We start from the raw sequence: 26,675 nt of genomic DNA on the forward strand, positions 1-26,675 counted from the left end.
GTTCTAAACTTACTAGCTATGGGCCCTGAGGTAAGTTACTGAGACCGCTCTGTGCCTCAGTTTCTATAAAATGGGATTAATAGCATTATAAAGTTATTGTGAAGATTAAAAGATTAAGAACAATGTGTGTCCCACAGTAAGTGCTTCCCAGATGTTTGGATTGTTATGATTATCATTTTAAGAATATAAATAACAAATCCTGGAAATAAAATGACCAAATTTTAGTTCTATGTTACTTCACTTATTGGGATAATCAAGAGTTCTACAAGATGTAAAATTCTGCATTTAAAGCATATAATTCTTAACAAAATAGGCATGCGGTCAGAAATGTTATCTCTGTTCCCAGCTGATAAGTGGCAGAAATGGTTGGGGTTACTGGTGGCAACCAGACATATCATTATTCTTTCTATGAAAATGATACATTATATTTTCTCTTCCAAGGCTACCTGGAGCAACAGCTTCTTTGGCTTTTCAAAGACTGGCTCGTATTCTTCACATACGATTTCTACCCTCCACTTTAAAGAAGTAAGGACATACAAAAATATACTGTCATGTGTAAAAATGTTCAGCACCTTCTATATGCCTCTATTAGCCAGACAAGACTTGTATGTTAATTTCCTCATCCAGCTCTGTCAGCTTCCTGAGTGTAAGTTTTGATGACCTTGCTACTTAAGGATTAAGAAGTTCAAAAGACCTAGATTTCAAACCTAGCAATGGACTGGCAAACAGCCTTGGAGGAGTGAGGGTGGGGAAGCAGCTCTGATTTATAATATTTGCTGATTTCTGTGGTATAAACGTTCCCAGGACTGGCTCAGATGAACATTCTAACAGCTGACTCTCACTGCTAGGAGCCGGCTCCAGGACACCACTCTCTATTACCGGGTGATGCAGATGCTCAGTCTCACTGGACTTCAATTTCCTCAGTACTAAACTGGGTTTTAGTGAGAACTGAATTAATATATGTATATTCTAGCATAGCCTAGGCATATAACAGATCCTTCTTAAATATCTGCTGATGAGTAATGGAAACTGGAGAAAATCTATTGAAATGCCAAGCTTCGCATTCTTTTAGCTATAAAACACATATCTAAATAAAATTCTAAGATAACCTGGTTCTTTGACAGGTTTCGATAGAGGACAGCCTCCAGCTTTCTAATAATCTAAATTATTTCTAATCCGATCTATCTGTATCCACTATCACTGAACCTCTCACCACTCCCTAAAGGAGCTTTAAAAACAATTAAAAAAGGCACGTGGGAGAGAGATGTTCTTTTTTTTTTTTTTTTTATCCTCACCCGAGGACACTTTTTCATTCTTTGTTCAGATAGAGCAAGAGGGAGAGAGAGAGAGAGAAACATCGATGTGAAAGGGACACATCGAGTGGCTGCCACCCGCACGACCAACCAGGGCCGGGGACAAACTGCAACCGAGGTTCATGCCCTTAGCGGGAACCGAACCCCGGTCTCTCTGGACCACAGGCCGACACTCTAACCGCTGAGCCAAACCGGCCAGGGCAAGAGAGAGATGTTCTTAAGAGTACTGTACAGAAACTACAATCTCAGGGCCGAAGAGGGAGGAAACTGCCTCCTATGGTGGTAACTACTTCCTTAGAGTCATGAATGCTCACAAGAACCCTGTAGGGTAGGCATTATTACCTTCATTGTGAAGATAAGAAAACAAGATTCAGAAAAGTTAACTTTCTGCCCAGCTAGCAAGTGGCAGAAATGAGTAATCCCAGCCCCAAATTTCTCTTACGTAATACTACTAGAAAATCTGAAAACAACTCAAATGCCTAACAGGAGATTGTTTAAGTAGTCTGTGGCACCTTAGTAAGATGAACTGCTACACATGGACTCTGTCAATGTATATAAAACAAAACCAAAAAAATACAAAAACCACGCACATTCAGGGTTTTGAGAATAGGAGTATCTGAACATTCTCGTGAAATAAGGTGGTGGGGTGGGTGGGAAAGCCACAAACCAGTTTATGGGTTTATTGTTTTTTAAAGAAAAAAACTTAACTATGTATATGCCAGTGACTGGAAAGATACATAAGAACATATAATCAGTGGTTAGTAGTACTCTAGGTGGCTAGAGTATCTACTTTTAAATTATAATTTTCTGTGGCAGGCATTATTTTTATTACAGAAAAAAATTATAGTACGTGACAATTGTAAAGACGACAAAAGATCAGAGTTCTTGATGTGCTTGCCATTATGCTACACCAAAATAACTTGGAATTTTGTGTTTACTACACTTCTAAGTCATGAGGAAAGTATAAAAGAATTATGTTGATAATATTCTTTTGCCCCTCCCACTGCTGTATATGTTTTCATTTTACCTTTAATGGAGCACCCTTAGTAAATTAGCTAAAATCTCACATTTTGTCATTTCATTCTCTTCCATACAAAATATAGGCACAACCATATTTTCACAATACCATGAAGAAACTGAATTATGTATATACAGTACTACCAAAATAGAAACTTTAATAAAAAAAATTTGGGGAAGGGGACCCCCTACAACTACATATCATTTTTAGGACAAATAATCAAGTTCTATGGGCAAAGGGCTCTTTCCTGCACTCAGGCTATATAAATACAACAAATGACTGCATAAACTGAATTTTTTAGATCAGTATCATTTCTCAAAAATTCAAATATTTAAAGAGGTTTTTGTATATTGAATGTTAAAGACAGAAAATATCAGTTTGCAGATTTTTAAATGGCTTATCTTTCCCTTGGCATTTCTTAAATCAGAAAGAAACTATACAGGATGTTCACTAATGCATTTAAAAATACATGCAACCGTTTTTAAAACGTTTAAATAAAACAACAAAGTCACCTCTTACAAGTCCTGAGCTGCTTTGCTGAAATTCAAATCTTAAATCATAACTTAAGTAAACAACTACATTTTGTTTACCTTACCATTTTCATCACCCTTACAAAGAAGTACCTTATGGGATCTATTCAGCTACACCAGTGTCTGGACATTTTCCTTATTGCCTCTTTAGACCTTTTTTCTTAATTGCCTCCTTCACTGATATTCCCCCCACACCCGTAAGAACTCTTAACAGAATGAATATATATATGTGTGTATATATATATCATATCTATTTATGTACTTAATGTATATCAGTGCTTTAACCATAAACAGAGTAAATTATTTTCACCCTTGTCAAAGAGCCATCACCCTCACTAAGAAGGTATGAACTATGCCAACCAAACAATACAATTATTTCATCAGTGGCTATGAGGGCAGTTTATGGGCAATAGACAATATGGACTTAATTTCTGTATCCTAATCAGTAAAATTGTTTCCATTTGGGGAGAAACCAAAATTAAGTCACTCAGATATAAGAACAAATTAAAAAGAAATGATATTGTTCTAAAAAATTAAACCTAAATCAAGTGAATTATAGAATTTAAAAGGTTACATTGAACCAGATCAATATTTTGTTTTGTTTTGGAGGGGAGGAAATTCCCTGTAACTACAAATCATCTTTAGAATAATCAATTAGAGTCTAAATCAAATCAAATCATGCTTAAAACAGTTTTGAATCTGAGGACTGAATAAAATGAAAATTGTGCTTTGAATAGAAATAAAAGTACCTTTCTCTTTCCTTGGAACCTTTGACACAGGAGAAAATAAAGACTCATTTTCTGGTTCAGAAAAGTCCGGTGGTAAGATGATCTTGCTAGATCTAGTCCTTGTGCCACGGGAAAATTGAGTCAAAGGAGTTTTGGCAAGTAATTTTTCTTCTCTGTCATTTGGTTCCTTATGCATCATGTCTTCATCTATGTCTTTTTCGGATTTTGAGCGTAATGAACGTTTTTGGCTTTGATTTTCAATCCTTTTTGTAATCTTTTTCTTAGAGCTCATCACTGTAACAAGTTCTTCATTTGGCACTAAAACTGATTTTTCTAAAGTTGGTTTTCCAACATCAATATTTTCACCTTTAACTGATGTGTTTCTTGTAGATCTCTTTTGGATGCTGAGAGCTTTGCTCTTCCTGGTACTTGTCTCTTCTATAACAGCCTCGGATCCTGCATCTAGTGATGGATTAATTTTTCTTGGTCTACCACGTTTCCGAGGTGTAGCAGGCGTATCAAATTCTGCTTGAAGAGTCAACTGGGATGAATCAAGTTTAGAATCTTCTCTAACATCTGATGCCTTAACATCTTTCTTTTTAACCCTTTTGCTACGCTGAATAGGCAGCTGCTGTTCACTGAATTTCTCATCTTGTTCATGTCCTGTATCTTCAGAAATTTCTAAATTGGTACATCTCAATCTTTTACTTATGCTAGGACTTGCTACTTTACTAACTTTTAGATCATTTACAATGTCAACACTTTCCTGATTTTCTACAGATCTTTTCATTCTTTTAGGAGTCTTTTTTGTAACAGATGAAGGCTTAACTTCTTTTCTAAAAGAAGTTTCTGTGGTTGCTGGTTCCAACAGCCGAGATGATCTTAAACTTCTTAATACCCTACATGGAGTAACCTGTAATTCTTCTTCCACAGAATTAATACTCTCTAATGTGTCTTGATTACTTTCTTTCTTTCTCCTTCCTCTCTTAGGAGTACTAGAATTTTGAGGTATTTGCTGGTTCTGAGATATTTCTTTGACATCAGAAAAGGCACTTTCAGAAGCCTCAGAAATTTTTGTTTTCCGAGTTTTCTTCTTAACTGAAAGCCCCAGCATCTCAGGAGTAGCAGCATCTGCTGCCTCTTCCTGTTGTCCTGATTTAACACCCAGGCTTTGGACACGTCTTCTTGTTCGAGTTCTGGATGGAGTCATGTCATCAACTTGGCTAACATTTCCAGTCACTGTACTTGGTTCCTGAACATTCTTAAATGTAGATTTGGCTAACTTGGTGGAACACATTACCTTTTGACTTATTAAAGGTATGTTTTCATGAATGGACTGTTCCACTGTATCTGAAGTAATTTCTTTACTTCTTGTGTCTTTAATTACATCTAGTAAGTTTTCTGCAATTGCTACTTTAATTGGTTCGGGCACATATGGTAATGTCTCTACCTTTTGGGACTCTTGAGCATTAGTTATGATAGATGGCAAATTTGCAACATGTCCACGATTATCATTTTCCCCAGTGTATACATGTTTTGACTCAGTTATTGTGTTAGCTGCTTTAGCTAACACAGTAGATACTGCAGAATCACCCGTCTCAACTTCTTCTTCACCTTCCAATATTAAGGTAAAGTTGCTCTGAGCCACAAAAAGTTCCCCATCTACTTCAGCAATGTCACCAGACTCAGCAGAGTCTTTATTATCAGGCAAGTCACAAAACTGTTGCTCTATGGTCTCAAAATTATACTGAAGTTTAAGAGTTCCTGAGGGATACTCATTAAATGAAAGATTCCTAGCCTCTTGATCTGAATCTTGAACTTCAAGCTTTTCATTTTCAATCACCTAAAATAAATTAAAGATAAGAGACTGGTTAAAGAATTATATATGTATATATATTTATTTTAACTTAAAACCATGTTTTTAAACGAGCACCTCACACTTGGTGTATGAATTTTAAACAAATTACATTTGACATGGCATATACTTATGGGTTTACTTTATAAAATATCCACTTAATCAAACTTTCTTAGTCAAAATAACTAGACAGAAAGATTGAGATTCTGAATGGAATTAAAAGTAGACATCCACATTTCCCTGGCTAAAAAAGACAGTCTTAATTAACAAAACCTTGAAAATTATGATGATGCTAACAGTTGTGAGAAGAATTAATAAGGACTTACTCTATTCTCACCCAAGAAAAAAAATTAATTGGACAAAAAGAAATAACCCCCAAATTACCTAACTATCCACACTTTTCTAAACAGCATGATCCCCATAAGGTTGAAGAAGAATTCACCTACATAAGCTCCCTTGGGCTAGACTCAATCCTCTTCCCTTTGCTGGGGCTGCATAAACCATGAAATTCCTAAGGCTTTCAAGTTCAGTACCTCTCCTGCAAGGGTTTGGTGGAAGAAGGAATGGTCCTTGCATTTACCTTTTGGTAAGGGAAGGGGAGAAAAAGGAGGAGGTAGAAAGTAACAGAGAGATCTCCTGACCAAGAAGGTAGAACATTACCACCCACCTAGACAATGACATTTTCCCACTCCCAAAACATTCAATGAGATGATTGACTGGAAATACCCAGAAATGAGGATTCCCACTTATACCATGCCCACAAGTTTTTAATTCCCAGCTAAAGAAATTAGGGACTTTATCCATCTATTTCACAGTGAGAATAGTCATAAAGATAAATATGGACAACCATGACATTTTTATGAGTTAAGAAAGTTTCCAAATACTATGTAAGCAAATTCCTATAAAGAAGAGTTGGTTTTTCCTAATCTTAAATTTATTTATCATATAAAAGCTGCCTGTTGATAATAGGAGAGAATTGGTAGAATTTTTAGAAACCATAGGTCATGTTAAGTATCAAGGAAAAAAATCCTTCCTGGAGTGTATAGAAGTTCAACCCCAGCCAGATATATAAATATCATTCTCCCACAAGTATGCATGGAAAAAAATTCTACTTAACCATATTCAATTATTTTCAAATGTATGCTCTGACAGTTTCAATGTCATACTTGTCTATGGAGTAGCCAGTATCTATTTTTTTATGGCTAAAAGAACTTTCATTTGAACCAGGTACTAAGCAAAAATTAAATTGTTAAAAATTGTGACTTTAACATAGCCTTTTGGTTAAGTAAGGAAAATAGTTTCTTACAAAATATGTTCTTTTATATTCCACAAAATATTTTGAAACAGATTTTTATAAAGGTTTTTATATAGCAAATAAATGAATATATTAGGTTTCAAGCTGTAGTTCAAACCTAACTAAATCAAAACAGAAAAACTGACAAAAACTTAAAAAATTAATTTTTTTTACATGAATGTCTTGAGTATCAGGAGAATCATCAGAAATTGGAGGCTTTTCTTCTGGTAAGTCGATACTTTCTTTTAGTACATCAACTTCTATTTCATGATCTTCTTTAAAATTCACCACTATTTCCTGGTCAAGCCTATGTTCAGAGCTAATAGGACTTTCAGAGATAATGAGCCCACAACTTCCACTGTCACCGAGGACATTGGCCATAGCTGAAAGAAAAATGACAGTTCGTCTTTCAAATTGTAAGTTGAAAAAACTTTATATATACACACATACACAAACACACTATAAGGAAAAAGGCTATACGGCACTTGAAAATATTTCCTTAAATTGTTATACTGCCAAAACTGTTTTATTTACACATTAATCTTGTTTCTTCAGTATTTAAGTATTCAGTTTAAACAATACATGTGCTTTTCACAAAGACATTAAATTTCACATTTAAAAATGACATTGTTTCTTCTCAACTGGAATATAATTTTTGCACTTACTGTGAAAGTTCCTCACAGCATTATCATATTGATATTTGTTCCTTATTAAATCTGAAAATTATGTTCACCTGGTTAGATAACCAGCTATCCTTGCTGAGCAATTATAGAATTACCTGAGAGAGATGCAATCTGGGCTTTGATCTGGCTGTGAAAAGGGCTAGATAACTTTCTTTTGGCAGAAAGCACTCACGTGACCACAAATACATAAAAAAAAAACACACACAAAAAAAACTTGGGAATGGACAGCTCATTAAAAATAAATTTCTCTTTCACCTTCCTCTTTGCCAAAATGTTATGTCATTAGTACTTGCAGGCCATATTTGGATTTAGAATGTGAACACCACAAATTTCTAAATTAAAAATATGTAAAACAATTTAAACTAAAATGACCAACTAGGGAAAAGCATTTTAACCCATTTAATAGATAATGGGGCTAATATACAAAGAATGCTTATTAAAAATGAAAAAAAACAAAAACAAAAAACATTTTATCTTCCAATCATCAGTGTATGAAAGTATAAAAAAAAACACGTTTATTTGAGAAAATAAGATATTAAAAATCTTTGACCTGGCAAATCCATGTTTAGGAATCTACACAACAGAAATGATGACACAGAATGTGCAAAGATATATACAAAAGAATATTCACTGCAGAAATGAAACAGCAAAACAAACAAAAATGGTGATCAGCCCAAACTCTGACCAACAAGTAACTAGTTAGCATACCAGAGAACATCCATACTATGGAATACTATAACCATTAAGAACAGGATTAATCTAAATTAATGACAAGAAAAAATGTCTTAAGCATATTAAATGGGGGAAAAAGTTGCTTTTTAAATAATCTTTGGTAATTTGTAATAGTTATCATTTATTGACCTTTTAACATTTAAAGTTATTAATATTTTACAGACTGTGTGTAGCCCACAGTCTTATACATATTAAGTGCAGAACTGCATTATGAACCCAAACAGTCTGGTTCAAGCCCCTATACACTTTGGTTACCATATTTATCTTTTAACACATGGGGGCAAGTATGCTCAGAAAAAGATACTTTAAATTATTAACAATGGATTCTTAAAGTGGTTAACCAGGTTATGAAGATTTTTATTTCATGTTTGACTATTTTCTCCTATTTTATAATACACATATATAGTATTCTAAATTGGGGGTAGGGGAACAAGTTATACAAGCCTGTCCTAAGTGGTCTTTGTAATGTGATGAGCAGAAGGATATAACAAAGAGAATGTGTGCCCAGCCGGTATGGCTCAGTGGTTGAGCCTTGACCCATGCACCAAGAGGTCACCAGTTTGATTCCTGGTCAGGGCACATGCCCACGAGGGGCACAGGGGTGGTGGCAGCCAATCAATGTTCTCTCTCTCCCTTCCTCTCTAAAATCAATAAAGGAAAAAAAAATGTAAAGAGCATGTGCTCTAGTGAGAGCACACCAACATAATAAAACAGCATTCTGTCCCCAAGTAAAATGCCTGGACAGGCATGCAAGACGTCTGTTTCCCCCAAATCCAACAGTGAGCTCACTGAAGAAAATATATCTTCCTCATCTCTATATAGCCAGGCACTGAGAGGAAGCACTCAAAAAACAAATGAATTCCATATATTTGTAAATTTCCTTGGAGTTAATTCAGTCATTTGTGATTACTTTCTAATGTAAGACCAAGATTACTTTTATTATCACAAACACAGAATAAAAAGGAAGCTGCTCTGTATAAATATGAGTCCCAGAAGATCAAGCAGCAGGTATGCAGTCTGGCAATTTACTTTGCTCTTCTTTGATGTTCTGAAGGAAAACACGTCCACAAAAACCATCCTAAGATTTCCAATGTTAGACTCAGTGTGCCTTACAAGTAACCCACTGTTCTGATAGCTGATACACCTCCAGACACCATACACACACAAGATAAAAAAATCTGAATAGACTCCTTTGTTCTAAGAACAGAACTTTTTATTCAAAACACCTAAACAAAATAATTCTCAAATCAAAATAATACACACATTTATCATTACCTGCTTGAATTGTAGAGGTGCAGGTTTCAACCGATACATCATCTGAAATTGGTACCTTGGACTTCGGGGTGAGGCTTTTCCTTTAGAAATAGAAATACATACTTTACAGTGGGAAAAGATCTCATCTACTCGAACATGCTTTAAACTTTACTCCCTTTCTTATCATATTCCTGATGAAAACCAAGGTTCAGAGAAATACAATGCAAGTGAATTTAACAAGTAATGTTATATTTGTTTCTTCCATTTTCTAATATTTTACTTTGTTGGCAATACTGACATGCCCTTAAACGACAAATAAAATTATTTAAAATGTTGCTCAGTACAGCCCAGCCGGTGCGGGTCAGTGGTTCAATTTCCGGTCAGGGCACATGCCCAGGTTGTGGGCCCAATCCCCAGTGGGGAGCAGGAGGCGGCCCAGCCAATCGACATTATCTCTTGTTGATATTTCCATCTCTCTCTCCCTTCCTCTCTAAAATCAATAAAAAAACAAAATGTTGCTCAGTGCAAATTACACTTCTACCAATTTTTAATTACCTGTGATCACATTTTCCAAGTAACTGTCAAATATTATGGAATATTTCCTATATACTCAGCATTAAAATACTGAACCTCCTTCTAACTGTAAAGAGTATAATAACTCAGAATAGAGAAAACAAATGGGACTTTCTTAATGAAATTAAGTTCTGGAAATATACTGACAGTGACCCTTAATATTCTGAGCTGGCCTTTCCCCAAAACCCAACTGAAGCATGCTGATTTTTGAAAATAGGAAAAACAATTATAAGGTAAGTTATACATTTATTTATAAATATATTTGTATGACTTCTCAGTCACACTGTTTAGAGTAAGAATAAGAACTAAATTATTTTATATTTAAAAAGGAACTAGCTTGTCAAGATGTAGAATATTCACCTAGTTAAAACTAATGACCACAGAGTTTCCTGTCACATGACTGCTCTTTGCTTTGTGACTGCTATCTGTCAAACCCATTGCAGGAAATATTAGTTTTCATTAAATTAAGAAAACATTAGAATTAATTTAAAAAAAATCTGGATTATCCTTTCATATTGTTTTCTCCCACTTTTTCCATGAAGGCCTGGCAAATATTCCAGCTAATGAAGATTTCTCCTCTTAGAAAAGAAGCATATGATTAAGTGCAATGTATGAGAAGTGACTATTATGATATTGATTTCTGAGAGTGGTTTATAGAGTCACTCTCAGGACATATAAAGTAATAAACCAATGTCATAAATTAAGTTTTATGTGGTTAAGTTTAGTAAATGGTAGGGGACAAGACTGCCTCTGAGCCATCTCCCCTACGCTCTACCTTGGTACTAGAGGAAACTTACACCTGATCATCCTGAAATCACTGAAAAATGGAAGAGTATGGAGGAATGCATGACTGAATAAAATATTTGGTCTTCAACAAATACAGAACCACCAAAGAATGAGTTCTACCTCAATCCACCATGCAAGTTTCTGTATATTCAGGCAATGTTTAGTATCATTCTAAGATTTCATAACAAACTATTCCCAAATATGGAAGTGTCAAAAATCTAAAGAGCTGATTTACGCACAGACTATTTTACTACTGGTTTAGTTCCATTAAACATTAATATTTGGAATTTTCTCTAAAAACTTACCTTTCATGGATTGGTGGTACACAAAGAGAAGCTTCAACCCCTTGAACGGGGCCTAAATGATTTAATCCTGAAAGTGCCTCCTCTGCAACTAAGAGATCCTTTGTTTTTGCATCTTCTAAAGTGCCTATAAATCACAGTTAAGAATATTCACAATTATTTATGTTTAATGTTGAGCAATTACTCATGGTCTTATACTTTAATTTTTTTTTTCCTTCATTGATTTTAGAGAGAAGAGGAAGGGAGAGGGAAAGACAGAAACATCAATGAGAGAGAACATCGACTGTCCGCCTCCTGCATGTCCCCCACTGGGGATCTGGCCCACAACCTGGGCATGTACCCTGACCGAAAATTGAACTGGCAACTTCTTGGTACATGGGTCAATGCTCAACCACTGAGCCACACCAGCCGGACCATGGTCTTGTACTTTACAAAACAATGTCTTTATTTTTTTTTTTAGAGAGGAAAGGAGAGATAGAAACATTACCACAAGAATCATCGATTGCCTACCTCCTATACACCCCCAATGGGTATTGAGCCCACAACCCAGACACGTGCCCTGATGGAGAATCAAACTGGTGACTTCTTGGTACATGGGATGACACTCAATCCACTAAGCCACAACAGCCAGGCTTTGGACTACTACTTTTTAACAAGTTGCTGGATGTACTCTTTTGTATGTTGTTTTATTTACTCCCTTGACATTAGACTATCAACAAAAGTTCCTTCTGAGTCTAGCCCAAGAGCCCCCTACTTTAATCTATCACTTCTCACTTTTGTCTTAACAGCCACTGCTACAAGTGTTTTATATGCATCAATTAACTTAATCCTCAACGTTCAAAGTGGTAGTACTGTTATTCCCATTTTAAAGATTAAAAAACAGATAGTTATACTGCTTATCCCAGATCACAAACTTAGCATGTGTGCTATATAATTCCCCACAAAAACAATAGAAATTTCTATTTAAGACTGCATTATTGCCCTGGCCGGCTTGGCTCAGCAGTTAGAGCATCGGCCTGCGGTCCAGAGACCCGGGTCCAGTTCCCGCTAAGGGCACGTACCTCGATTGTAGTTTGGCCCCGGCCCTGGTTGGGCCCTGCGGGAGGCAGCCATTGATGTGTCCCTTTCATATCGATGTTTCTCTCTTTCCCACTCTACCTGAACAAAAAATGGAAAAATGTCCTCAGGTGAGGATTAAAAAAAAAAAAAAAAGACTGCATTAATTTAGGAATATCAATAAATAACACTGCCATGAATGTCCTAACCTAACTAATACCATTCAAATATTTTAGTGGAACACAGCATATGAAGAGAGTTATGTACACTTCCAGACATATACTGTTTATGAAAACAGTCCTAAAATTTTAGAGCAATAAAAGCTTATGTTTATTAAATAAAGACATCATGGCCCAAACTTCACTGGACTCACATTTTAAGAAACATTACTTCAGCTCAGACAGGAAGTATTTCCCACCAGATACCACAATGACCCAGATTTTCATAAAAGTATTTGGTTTTACAGATTTAAAATTAGGAGTTACCACCTTTAGATAAGCTTGTTAAAGCTGGGCAGGAGTAAGAAAGTTTTCTGTTGCACCAAATCTGCTCCTTCCCCACTCCCTGGTGTCTCCCTGATCCCTTCTATGTCCCCTAGCATATCACTACCAAACTATGTAGTAAGTGCTTGTTTGTTTACACAGTCCACTAGGCTCTAAATTACATGCGAGCAGGTGCCATGTCTACTTTACTCACCCCAACAATACCTAGCACACACATTAGGAGCTTAAAATGTTTTTTCTTTTTTTAAATCCTCACCTGAGGACATTTTTTCATTTTTTGTTCAGATAGAGAGAAAGGGAGAGAAACATCGACATGGAAGGGACACGAGTGGCTGCCACCCGCATGATCCAACCGGGGCTGGGGACAAACTGCAACCAAAGTACGTGCCCTTAGCAGGAACCGAACCCAGATCTTTCTGGACCTCAGGTCGACGCTCTAACCGCTGAGCCAAACTGGCCAGGGCTCCAGTTTTTAGAGAGTGGAAGGGAGGCAGGGAGAGAGAGCAACATCGATGGGAGAGAGACAACAATCGGTTGCCTCTTTTACAACCCCGACCAGGACTGGGGATCAAACCCACAATACAACCTAGTATGTGCCCTTGACTGGAATTGAACCTATGACCCTTCCGTCCTCAGGCTGACGCTCCTCCAATGCCTGAGCCAAACTAGCCAGGGCTTAAAATTTTTTTTGACAGATGATTATAAGCACAATAAATTCATAGGCCTTTGTAAATGTATTATGATTGTCTAGTGATTACTTTAGAGGGAGAGTAGAATGAACTTCCTGGTTTCAGAGCAGCTTTTTAGATAAGCTGAGTAAGTTAAAAATTGTTAATAGCAATCTTGTCTAAAGTTAGTATTTTTCATAGCTATAAGGCTTTCCAAAAAACCCCAAGTTCTTATCCCTTCGTATCGGATACCTACTTGTAAGTGGAAAGAATAAGATGTGCTATAGTATGCATTTAATTACTTAACTCTGATGCTTTTCTTATGGTGAAAATATTCTATTACAAATAAAGAGTATCAATGGCCATTTTAAATGTTTGGAAATGAGTTCTTACCCATTTGTTTCTCCAGGTCTAGAGGAATTACCTCTGATTCAAACACATCATTATTGCTGTCCTTCTCAGTTTTTTCAGTTAAATTAGTAATTAGTTCAGTAGAGTTTCCTGGATTAGAGGCCATGAAAATATATTCAAAATCTCCTGGTGATGGTGCATCTTGATATTCCAATGATTCGGTTGAAACATTGCTATTTTCTTTGCTCATATCCAGTTTCTCCAAACTTTGTGAAGGTGTATCCTCTGACCTCATAACCCTTTCCTGCTGGTCCATTTCAGGGCTATTCAGGGGAAAAGATGTCTTATCTTTGTTTTTCAGCCATTCAGTTTCTCCTGGAATTCCACATTTATAGAAAGGTATGGTAACAAATACTTTTGTTTTGCTATCATCTGCAGCCTGTTAAGTAAAAGGTTTTGAAAAATAATATTTACCAGTAAAAATCACAGTTAAGTCTAAGCTATCAATCCTAATCATACCCACCCTCCTTTCCATGTTCAGTATTTCTCTAAATTCTCTTCTCAATCAAAATTCATGGATTCTCAATCCATTCTCTTCAGACACATGATTAAAAATTAATGACTGTTGCCCTGGCCGATTTGGCTCAGCGGTTGGAGCGTCGGCCTGCGGTACAGAGAGACCCGGGTTCAGTTCCCGCTAAGGGCATGTACCTCGGTTGCAGTTTGTCCCCGGCCCTGGTTGGTCGTGCGGGTGGCAACCACTCGATGTGTCCCTTCACATCGATGTTTCTCTCTCTCTTCCTCTCTCTCCCTCCCGCTATGTCTGAACAAAAAATGCAAAAATGTCCTCGGGTGAGGATAAAAAAAAAAAAAAAAAAATTAATGACTGTTAATCAGTATTTCCAAGACTTTAATAAGATGACCAAAAAATCATCAACTGAGTTCCTATTAACTCACAGTGGAGCTCTGAAGATATATCCTCCTAAATAGACAACCAATTAGGAACTTAGTAAGAGAAACAATATAGGTAACAATGCAAGGACTAAAAATTAGGTCTTAATTCTAGACCCAATTTCATTTCTGCCACCAAATAGCTCTTTGTAGGCAATTTAGTTGGTGCTTCTGAGTCCTACTTTATTCACCTGTAAATGATGGATTTGGCTTAGTCAATATCCTAGTCAAGATTACATACAAAAATCAATAGTATATTATTTATTTTTATTGTTAACTCGTTATTAATGAGAAGAACTGGTTGGCTGTTAACACCATTTTAAAGGAGATCCAAAGAAAAGACAAATCAGGAATATTAAAATGAATGCGCAGAGCAAGTCAAAAATAATTGTAGGAGAATATCTTTCTACCTGGCAGAATTTATTTGCATGTCCATAGGCAAAAATTATTTTTTGATCAGTTGTAACTACAGAGTTTATAAAAAGTTTCCACAGATTCAGAATACCCTGAAGGGTGTCCTGTAATACAGGAAAAATTTTTTTAAGTGCCATATAATAAACAGTTTCATTTTTGCAGGCCACAGTCTGTTGCAGTTACTCACTGTAGTGAGAGTAAACAACACAGAAAAAATTGGCATGGTTATGTTCCAATAAAGATTTATTTTAAGGACAAAAGTTTGATTTTCACATGTCCCAGAATATTATTTTGATTTTTCTAACCATTATAAAAATGCAAGAAACATTTGTGAGCCTCGTGGACCTCACAAAAAAGGCAGTAACAGGATTTGGCCTGCGGGCTGTATTTTGAGACACCCTATTCCTGTAGGTAAAGCAGAGGTTTCCACTGAAACTCACCTTTTCCCTTCCAGTAACATGGGGATATAATTATTATTTTTTATCCTCACCCGAGGACATTTTTCCATTTTTTGTTCAGATAGAGTAGGAGGGAGGGAGGGAGAGAGAAACATCGATGTGAAAGGGACACATCAAGTGGTTGCCACCTACACAACCCAACCAGGGCCGGGGACAAACCGCAACTGAGGTACATGCCCTTAGCGGAAACCGAACCGGGGTCTCTCTGGACCAACAGGCCAACGCTCTAACTGCTGAGCCAAACTGGCCAGGACAGGATATAATTCTTTGTGCAACAGCAGAGTTTCTGCGAAATATGTTAATGCACGTAATGTGCTCTGAACAGTGCCTAGCACTTTTATTACTCTGGAACTAAGGTCAGATGCCCAGCTAAAGTCAAGACCAAAGTCAATTTCTGGACCTCAGTCCAACTGGGCTGTGTGTGTAGCGAAGCTGTAGCCCCGTCCCCAATACTGTGAGTTTTTGTTGGGTTAGACTTCCGCCTTAGTAGCTAACATGGCTAAAGGTCTGAATTCCTTCTCAGGAATTTCACAAGAATCTGGAAATCTGGAGGGCTATCAGACCACTGAGCGTGGTTAACTGTCTAAGATTGGCCATCTCAACACAGGAGGTCTGAAATTGGCCAGTGCAGTACTGAGCTGTAGAGTAAATGTCTGACAACGGTTACCCATAGGCCAGTGCAGTTACAGTGATATTATTTAAATTGAATTTCTCTTTTTGTCTTTTTTATTCCAAATAGTATCAAACTTACTCCAGCGATCCATTTTGTGGTCATGCCTTCTTCCATGAATGAAATTCTAGTTTCTTTAAGTCGTAAAGGAGGAGTAAGAGACCTTCCAGGTGACTGAGAGGGAGAGGCTAAAGGTGTTGATCGAAGACCAGACCTTAGGATGGATTGAGGAGTGAACTCAGTAAATCCAGAAGAAGTAATTGACATGGCCAAAGTTTTAGCTTTCTATGACAAAGAGTAAATGAAAATCCACCATTAGTTTATAAAAGGTACATGCATAAGGATAGACGGTTAACTGAGTCACAATTGTGGCTATATTCTCATCTCTAATAAATACATAAGTAAGTTTTATTACAGATTACTGAAAAAATATAAAATTCTATTTAGAGCATTCTACAAGTAAGACTATATAAAAGTGTATCCATAATCATTCTAAAGACCGTGGTTATTCCCAGTTTAAAGTCAACTTACAAATAAAGTGCACAAATATGATAAATTATTTACCCACGGCTCAGAAAACTTGAGTTAGGTGAAAGAGATGATAGTGTGTGATGAACAGAACCCAGCTTAATTACAGAAATCTGATTTAAATTAATAAGACTAATTTTAAGAATGTTTTAGAATCCAACAGTACCTAAATTACTGATAAAAATCCTGAGGATTTATTATAATGAATAAAAACAGCAAAGAAACTATTTAGTAGAAATAATCCCTTCACTTAACTTCTTCTCTAAAGGACCAGTAAACAAATTACACCATAGATTATTAAATCTGTTACAAGATTATACTGATTTTTATTTTTCTAGATTGTTTTTGGCAGCAGGGACAAAATTATCTTGGTTTTTTATTTTTTTTTGATGAAAGAAAAAAATGTTAGAAATACTGTACTGGATATTAAATGTCAGGAACGTAATAGTCTTAGTTACTAAAATAAGTTGAAAAAGATTACTATTTTAGGATGAGCATTTACTGATACATCTTTTACTCAAGTTGAAAAATAAAAAAATCCCCTGGTTCATAAAGAAACAATTTTTTTTAAAGGAGAAAAGATTCTAGGATTAGATCTAGAACACTGGACACGGAACTAAGGCATAAAATAAGTAAAAACATTTTGACAATATGAAGGTTTTGACTACTGTTACCAGTTACCTAAGTTTAGTTTTGTGGTTTCTCAACTAGTAATTTATCAGAGAGGATTAGAGGCAATTTAAAAACAGATACCTGTTAGTAGAAAATAACAACAGTTTATAGTTGCACTAAAGGAGCCAGAATTAAATAAACCTAAGAACTAAAAAGCACTTGATAGAGTAACAGCAAAAGGGTATAAGAAATAGAATTTAAAAAATAAAAAAGCCAACCCAAAAATGTGGAAGTATTTTTCAAAGAATACAGGACAATTTATAAAGATCACGTAGGCTTGAATTAATTTCAGGACAACCATATAATTGTTAACCTTGCGCATAATGCCTTTTAAGCACAAAGGGTAAATTCAATAAAATCTATTTAAGATGTAAAAATAGAGAAAGAGCCCTGGCCGGTTTGGCTCAGCGGTTAGAGCATCAGCTCATGGATCAGAGAGTCCCAGGTTTGGTTCCCGCTAAGGGCATGTACCTCGGTTGCAGTTTGTCCCCAGCCCTGGTTGGGATCATGTGGGTGGCAACCACTCAATGTGTCTCTCTCTCTTAACCCCTCTCTCCCCTTCCCGCTCTATCTTAAAAAATGCAAAAAATGTCCTCGTGTGAGGATTAAAAAAAAAACAAAAAAACAGAAAGATACCCACAAAAAGAAAAAGGCTTAAACCATCGATTACCCAAAGATATCAGTTATAAATACCTTATTTCTCCCTGCTACTTAAAAAATAGTAACTTCTTAGCTTCACTATGAATGCTAGGTATGTAATACTCACCTTAACTACAACAGGAGTTTCAAGTAAATGTAATTCTGAAGCTCTGGAGGTATTTGGACCTGATCCTTTTAATTGTGGACTTTCTGGCAATGAAGTGGATGTTAGGTACAAAGGAAATCTTATGGGTGTTTGCTGAATAAACCCCAAACATTGAGAAAGCTGGGGAACAGGATGAACAACCAAATCCAGCAGTCTGTAATCAGAGTACACATATGAATAGAAAAATCCTGGTAACTTATTTATTGAGTTATACAAAAGAAACAAAATAATTTAGTAAAGAAACAAAATAATTTACATTCACTGGTAAATATAACTACATGAAATATAAGTATAAATCTTATTACAAGGACATTAAGAAAATGGCTAGTTTGGCTCAGCGGTTAGAGCATCAGCCTGCGGTCCAGAGAGACCTGGATTTGGTTTCCGCTAAGGGCACGTACCTCAGTTACAGCTTGTCTCCGGCCCCGGTTGGGTCGTGCGGGTAGCAACCACTCGATGTGTCCCTTTTACATCGATGTTTCTCTCTCTTTCTCTCTTCTCCTCTCCCCCTCCCACTCTATCTGAACAAAAAATGGAAAAATGTCCTCGGTGAAGATTAAAAAAAGAAAATAGGGCAATGCTTCCCTAGCAATCCATTTGCTATAATCATTTTCATCAACATATAAAAAATTCCTTTCACCTACATGTGATGTACACAATGAATACGGGTTTATTCTACTTGTATGATTCTCATTGCAAAGACTAGACTGACCAACAAAAACAGTTAATTTTCCAAATTAATGAAGTTAGTGACAAAAATGGAATCTGAACAATTTTCTATAATGCCCTGGACCCAGTTCATATCAAGTGATAAAACTGATCTCATTAATGACTTGTACTAAGCAAACACAGTCCAAACTGCTTAAGATTATAAATTAATTACAAATAAATAATTGAAACTTGAAAGCAAAATTTTCAGGTTACAATTTCTGTTGAACCATATGGGTCACTCCTCCTTTCCCAATTCCTAATAGTCTATTGTATGGTTATATGTTCTAGCAGTAAAAACAGTTCCTCTTCACTATCCCAAAATGCCTATGTTGCTTCATTGAGAATAACCAGAAAAGTGCAGCATGTTTTAGTGCCAAGATACAAAAACTTCCAGTTGTGCCTTCCCATCATTCTATCCTTTATGTTCAGATGTGATTTTCACAATTAGAGGGGGCAGACCAACAGAGATAATAGGTGCTTGAAGACCCACCCAATTACCCCTGGGCATGTATTTATAGGAAGCATTTTCGTTCTTTTTTTCATGTATGTTAATCCTCACCAGAGAATATTTTTCCACTGATTTTTAGAGAGTGGAAGGGGTGGGGGTAGGGGAGAAAGAGAGAAACATTGATGTAAGAAAGACACATAGATTGGTTGCCTCCTAACTGGGGCCAGGAATTGAATTTGCAACTCAGGTACGTGTCCCCTTGACCACAATCGAACCTGCAACCCTTTGGTCCATGGGCGTATGCTACAACTGCTAAGCCAAACTGGTCAGGGCAAGAAGCATTTTCTTAACACAGGGTCTTCCTACTTATTATTCCATTCTAAGCACAGCTTTGAGACTTCCATTAAACAAGAATATTCAATCAAGCTGCTTGACATTTCTTTCTCTATCGTCTGTTCTAATTCTTCTTTCCCTTCTCTACCTCATTTGTATTCAAATTCTGTACTTGTAAACTATTTACTTACTTACTTTTAGATGGAGCTACCCCAAATAGATATTTTGTCAAATGCCTTACATTGTGCTAACATTTGTGTTTTAAGTGCCTATTTATGAATGACTGCTTCTCAAAAGCAGGGCCTATGCAACAAATGGCATCAGCACCTATTGAGTAAAAGCCAAATTCTTACACTAAAACAATACTATCAAGAAAAAATATTTTTGATTATATTTTTTAAAGAAAATATTAATTATTGCATTATGCCTTAGGATTTCCTCAAAAACATTTTGACCATGATCCAAATAAGTAATACATTTTAGATCGTATACAAAATATAAATTACATAAAATAGCACTTAACTTACTATATGCAGTGCTCACTGATTTCATCCTGTTCTATTTCACTGCAAGATATGCTAGTCAAAATCCGAGATTATAAAAACAACCTTCATTTACGGATCAACAAGATTATATTAAAGAAAGCAAGTTGGTTAATTTATTTCTATCATGATTTTAATAAGTTTGCTTCTTTGATATCATTAAGCAAATAACTTAAGTAGTCTACCAGCTGATGTAAAATTTACTAAAATTACTGTACTACTGCTTAAATTATTTTTAAAAACCAAGTATTAAAAACTCAAACCCTGCCCTGGCCAGTTTGGCTCAGTGGTTGGAGTGTCGGCCTGCGGACCAGAGAGTCCTGAGTTTGGTTCCCGCTAAGGGCACATATCTCAGTTCGTCCCTGGCCCCGGTTGGGGTCATGTGGGTGGCAACCAGTCAATGTGTGTGTGTGTCTCTCTCTCCATATCTGAAGATAAATGCAAAAATGTCCTTGGGTGAGAACACAAAACAAAACAAAAAACCTCAAACCCTGGTCAGTTTGTCTCAGCGGTTAGAGCATCGGCACTCAGACCAAAGAGTCGTGGGTTTGATTCCAGTCAAGGGCATGTACCTTGGTGTGGGTTCAGGGTCACGTGAGAGGCAACCAGTCGATGTGTGTCTCTCACAATGATGTTTCTCTCTCTCTCTCTCCCTTCCACGGTCTGAAGATAAATGGAAAAAAAATTCCTCAAGTGAGAATTAAAAAAAAACCATCTCGGAATATTTGTAAAATTTTAGAGATAATTAAAAATTAGTGTAATTATTATCCAAGATTGTGTCTTTAAAAATGATTTAATAAATCCTTACCTAGAAACTTTTTGTGATGTTTTTAAAATAGGTGTTCCAACAAATGCTCCAGGCAGCTCTGGATCTGGGAGAGAACATACTACAGGAGAAGGTCCTTCTATTTTAGGACTACAAAGAAAATAAAAATGTACCTTTGATTATCACAAGGAACATTAAACTTAAAATGCTGTAAGAAGCTGTTTTTTTCCTCTGTATATTTTGTTTAATAACAAATACCAATGAACGTATTCATTTTTAAAGACAAAAAACATTCTTCTTGAAACAAAGTAGCCAACAGAAAGTTTTTCCTTTTTACATATCCTAATAAACTCTAACGTTAGACTGTTTATGAATGCTGTTGATATCCAGGGAAGACTGACAAGTAACATGATTATACAAAAGGTATTAAAAAAACGTACCCATTGTAGGCTAAGATGCTATTTTTAGGTTCATCACTTTTCCAAACCTCTCCAACTTTAGATAACACATTATGGATGAAAGCTGACCTTGTTAACACAGTCCCTATTACAGCTTGCTTTGGAATAGCTGATAATGGTTTGGGCCGAGAAACTGTAAAATGAAGAATGAAAGATTTAATTTACTCTCTTGAACACCAGGATTTTAATAGACAATATAAAAGAGTGACTGGAAAACAGATCACAAGATAAAAATTTGGTTAAAATTGTATGTTCCAATAACATCTATGCAGAAATTTAACAATTTGGGATTTTAGGAAATGGTGAAAGTTACTTGTTCTCAAAAAGTTGGACAAGAGTCTTCAAATGAAATTTTATTTATTTATTTATTTATTTTTGGTGCGTGCCTCTAGCGGGAACCGAACCTGGGACTCTCTGGTCTGCAGGCCAATGCTCCAACCGCTGAGCCAAACCGGCCAGGGCTCAAATGAAATTTTAAAAAGTTCTCATTCTTTACTATATTACTAAATAAACTGTACACACTTAACAAGAAAGCCTTAAATTTCTTGGGGTAGAATAGCCAATAAAAAAAAAAGCACTACTGTGATGATTCAAATAAAAAGTGAGCTAAAATATAAGATAGCAATGGCTGCAGAAAGTAATCATTTAACACATTTTTGACCATTCACAAGTTAACTCGTGTTTTCCTGCCCAAACGTTGCGGACTGCACACGAGTTAACTCGGGTTTGCAGTTGCATTAGCTATTTCAGTTTTTGAAACTCAGGGTAACATAGGATTATTGTATTTGTGACTCTTTGCCCTGAGGGTCGAAGTTCGAACGAAAAACAGCACACCGTTCTATATTCTTGAAGTAGCTGGGGAATGGATGGCTATCTGCTGGTTCAAATGAGTGCAGCTCAGAACCTAACGTGCAGTATGCCCAAAAGCATGTGGTCCCTAGCGTATGTCTTAGAGATTTCTACGCGGTACGCAATGTGTTAATATCTTCTCTAATTCAATACTTTGACATTTTTCAATGAAATCTTACCTTTTCGAATAACTGATAATGTTGACACATGGTAAGGCTTAGCTCGCTCAATGGCTAATTTTCGATGGACTCTAGGAAGAACTTTCCCATACTGCTCTAATATAGAATTTCGAGCCGCTGTTCTCTCCCGCAAGTGAGGATCACGATCATTCTATTGAACATATCATAACTTGTAAAAATGTAATCTCCAAACATGTTAGATGCTATGTTTATAAATTTACCATTTATAGTGTAATTATGAATACCTAAGAATATCTTCCTTCTTCTTACATATACATTTATTCAAACCAAGGACCTCATACACACCTAATTACATTACCAAACCTTACCTATCAATAAATTCCAAGTCTTTCCTATCCAGTCTTGATTCTTCACAATTAAGACACCAGTTGTTATTTACTAAGTTTCTACCTGTATTGGTAACATCTACATGTTACTTCACACACACCTTCATATATCCTCACAAAGCGATATTATCATTTTACACATGAGGAACCCAAGGAACAGAGAGTATCCAAGAACATAGAGCAAATTAAGAATCAGTCTGACCCCTGAAGTCCATACTCTTTTGTACTATATAATTTCTACTGCTCTGTCCTCAACCTCATCCTTTCCTTTTCCCTGAGTGAAGTGATTAGTCTGGCAAGACTGTATAAAGACATTTAAACAGAAGTGGCATATATAAAAAGTATTAGGTGCCCTGGCCAGTTTGGCTCAGGTGTTAGAGCATCAGCCCGTGGACCGGAGAGTCCAGGTTTGATTCCCCGCTAAGGGCACATACCTCAGTTGTAGTTTGTCCCTAGCCCCAGTTGTGGTCGTGTGGGTGGCAGCCACTCGATGTGTCTCTCTCACATCGATGTTTCTCTCTCTATTCCTCCTTCTCTCCCTCCCGCTCTATCTGAAGATAAATGCAAAAATGTCCTCAGGTGAGGATAAAAAAAAAAAAATTAGGTAAATAATACCCTGTTCCTAATTCTGCTATAGAAGGTAAGAAGAGGACTCCCCAAGCTCAAATGTATATAAAGCTCCATGGATGGTTATTAAACTACAAGTTCTTAGATAACAATGTCACTAGTTTTCCTTATTCTCTTGTCCCCCACAACAAAAGTTTAACTGTACCGTAACATTAATCTTCAAAGTTTGGTTCAGCTTCAAGGCAGGGATGTAATTGGCACGCTGTAAATGGTGGACTAAAAGGAATTCATGATTCTGAACACTGGTGCTGGACTGCAAAAATCTCACCAAACACTCCTAGAAAGAACATAATAGATTTGTAAACTACTAACATATCCTGAATTTCTGACAAGTTTTTACTGATAAGCCATTACCTGCTCGGTGTCTGTAAATGGTAACTTCAGTAAATCCTCCATTAAGCCCATTTCCTGACAGACTTTATATGTGTGCTTTAGTAACTCTTCTATATTCGATCTACTATAATGGTGTCGCAGTAAATTCCAGGCCTCAATCATGCACCTGAAATCAGTATTTATCAAAGTTTAGTTTTAGAAAAGCTTTTAAAAATGTATAGAACAAGTAATCCACCTAAAGATTCTCAAAGATACTTTGTACATATAATTTAAGAGTACTTAATTTTAGTGAATACTAATCAGTGAACAATGAAGTTTGATAATGCCAACAAGGCATCTTTAAAGAATTAAATAATGACACAGACAGTATAAAATTAAGTGTAAAATAATAGGAAAGGAAAGTAAGTTCACAGAGAAGGTAAAGAGGATAAAAAACTAATGTGGGCTGAATAGAATTGAAAAATTAGCATGGTGTGACAAAGCCAGGCCCCTAAGGAAGTCACAGTCAGCAAAAGGAAGAATAGAAAAGAAAATGAGCATAGATAGAAACAAGCATATTGTGTTTATGGGGAGGTGAACGGTTTAGCTTAGTAATAGAAGATTTGGGCTGATCTATAGCAAGAGCTGACTAGAGAACTTGGGTCAAATTAGACAGATGTAGATACCATGTTGTGACACTGAGATATCCTTCTATGGGCAATAGGTAATTAAATGAAGCAGTGTTTTTCATGATATACCACCATTAAAAGTTAAAAAAAAAAAAAGCTTAGAACAGTATCGTGATTACCATGTTAAAAAGTTAACCCATAAACAAAGCTAATATATGATTATGCATTAGATTATAAAATGTCTTGAAAAATATACAATAAAACTGAACAATGATTAATCTGGTACTTAGAATTTTTGAGAGACTGATAACTTGCAAAGCAGAAAGGAAACAGAAATAAAAAATGGCAAGTAGATAGGAATATCAGGGAAATAATTTTCTTTAAAAAACATCATTCCTAATTCTAAGTCAATAGGTAATTTAGACTGTAGTGGGCATCTTAATAAAAAAGCTTTAGCTATAGTTTCTTACTAAAATAATACTAATAAAGAATGGTAACTACCCATTTGCCTTTTTCTTTTTATAATTTTTATTATTTTAATCTTCACCCAAGGACATTTTTGGATTTATCTTCAGATAGAGTGAGAGGGAGAGAAACATTGATGTGAGAGAAACACATCTATTGGTTGCCACCTACACAACCCCAACTGGGGCTGGGGACGAACCATAACCAAGGTATGTACATGCCCTAAGCAGGAATCGAACCTGAGACTCTCTGGTCTGCAGGCCAATACTCTAACCACTGAACCAAACTGGCCAGGGTACCATTTGCCTTTAAAAAAAAAAAAAAGTATGGGCCCGGCCAATGTTGTTCAGTGGTGAGGCATCCACCCATGCACCAAAAGGTTGCCGGTTCGATTCCTGGTCAGGGGCACATGCCCAGGCTGTGGGCCCAATCCCCAGTGGGGGCATGTAGGAGTCTGGCAATTGATGTTCTCTCTCATTGATGTTTCTCCCTCTCCCTACCCCTTTCTTTAAAATCAATGGAGAAAAAAAAACCAATATGTGAACCAAGTTACAGTAATTAATGTTGATAATGAAATAAATCTGAGGAAATTTTAAGTGGTCCTTTGTTTTTATTTCTGACCTTACTTGTATAGGACACAATATTGCTAAATTTCTGGAGACTGGATAATTGAAGCTTTACTGTCCTTAAGAGAAACAAGGTTTAGAACTCTTACATTATACGTTGTGTGCTACGGCTACAGAGGAGGAAATGAGGATTCTTAGCAAATCAGAGAAACATGCTGTGATTGAATCAAAGGACAATGGAATCAAAAAGAAGAAAAACCAGCAGCCTTTCAAAGGTGTTTTTCCTAACTTTCCAACATCTGCACTTCGATGTAAGATTTAGTGATCAATTACCACCTCCTTAAAAATCACTACTGAGAAGCTTATATCCATCTGAAAAAAATTTACATGCTAATAGCTAACCCAGTATTAGAACTTTTTATCCATTTATTAAATATTTGTCACTTTTAGTTACTTATATTCACTCTAGAAAACTTTTTTTTTAATCCTCACTCAAGGACATTTTTGTATTCATCTTTAGATAGAGTGGGAGGGAAAGAGGGAGAAAGAGAGAAACATTGATGTGAGAGAGACACTTTGACTAGCTGCCACCCACACAACCCCAACCCGGGCAGGGGACAAACTGCAACCAAGGTACGTGCCCTTAGTGGGAACCAAACCCAGATCTCTCTGGTCCACAGGCCGACACCTCAACCACTGAGCCAAACCGGCCAGGGCTAGACAATTTTTTAGCTAGCCAAACACTGTTTTTAAATCGACTGATTTTTAGAGAGGAGAATATCACTTTGTTGGTCTACTTTTATATATATATATTCATTGGTTATTTCTTGTATGTGCCCTTACTAGAGATTAAACCTACAACCTTGGCATATGGGGATGACACTAACCAAATGAGCTGTCCAGCCAGGGCCTAGCCAAACACTTTTGCTCACGCAAATTATTTCCATAAATACTTCCTAATTCATTACTCTTGAGGACACTATAAGTTTCTACATGTGTAGCCAACCTATTATGAAACTAAAAAACTGTTCTTCTGATTCAACCTTCTCCCCTCACAAGTACATTCTGTTAACCAAAAAGAACAAAGAAAACTTAACTTTTAGAGCATTGACACTAATGAGCTGTTTGCATCACAAATGACACTTGGAGGTGAGTAAAATGGCCAATTTATAAAAATAGAAAAATGACCAACCGTCTGGCCAGAGTGACTCGGTTGAGCAACATATACCGTGCACTGAAAGGCTGCCGGTTTGATTTCCAGGGCACATATGGAAGGCAACCAAAAGGTGTTTCTCTCTC

At 36.3% G+C, this 26,675-nt stretch overlaps 1 protein-coding gene across 5 annotated transcripts in view; it reads right to left on the minus strand.

Annotated features, from left to right (window-relative positions):
- AHCTF1 (AT-hook containing transcription factor 1) overlaps positions 1 to 26,675 on the minus strand; it is an 81,052-nt gene that overhangs the window by 3,883 nt on the left and 50,494 nt on the right. For all 5 annotated transcript variants that reach the window (XM_036277605.1, XM_036277604.1, XM_036277606.1 and 2 more), the window contains 12 exons: positions 23,759 to 23,903; positions 23,550 to 23,681; positions 22,431 to 22,581; positions 21,385 to 21,535; positions 20,987 to 21,094; positions 18,106 to 18,298; positions 16,221 to 16,424; positions 13,689 to 14,085; positions 11,072 to 11,195; positions 9,429 to 9,508; positions 6,913 to 7,121; positions 3,611 to 5,432 (listed from right to left, as the gene is read on the minus strand). In XM_036277605.1, coding sequence (XP_036133498.1) covers positions 3,611 to 5,432; positions 6,913 to 7,121; positions 9,429 to 9,508; positions 11,072 to 11,195; positions 13,689 to 14,085; positions 16,221 to 16,424; positions 18,106 to 18,298; positions 20,987 to 21,094; positions 21,385 to 21,535; positions 22,431 to 22,581; positions 23,550 to 23,681; positions 23,759 to 23,903 — 3,716 coding nt within the window. The remainder of the gene's footprint in view (positions 1 to 3,610; positions 5,433 to 6,912; positions 7,122 to 9,428; positions 9,509 to 11,071; positions 11,196 to 13,688; positions 14,086 to 16,220; positions 16,425 to 18,105; positions 18,299 to 20,986; positions 21,095 to 21,384; positions 21,536 to 22,430; positions 22,582 to 23,549; positions 23,682 to 23,758; positions 23,904 to 26,675) is intronic.

The sequence above is a fragment of the Molossus molossus genome, unplaced genomic scaffold, assembly GCF_014108415.1.
Source record: "Molossus molossus isolate mMolMol1 unplaced genomic scaffold, mMolMol1.p scaffold_m16_p_23, whole genome shotgun sequence".
Taxonomy (NCBI): Eukaryota; Metazoa; Chordata; class Mammalia; order Chiroptera; family Molossidae; genus Molossus; species Molossus molossus.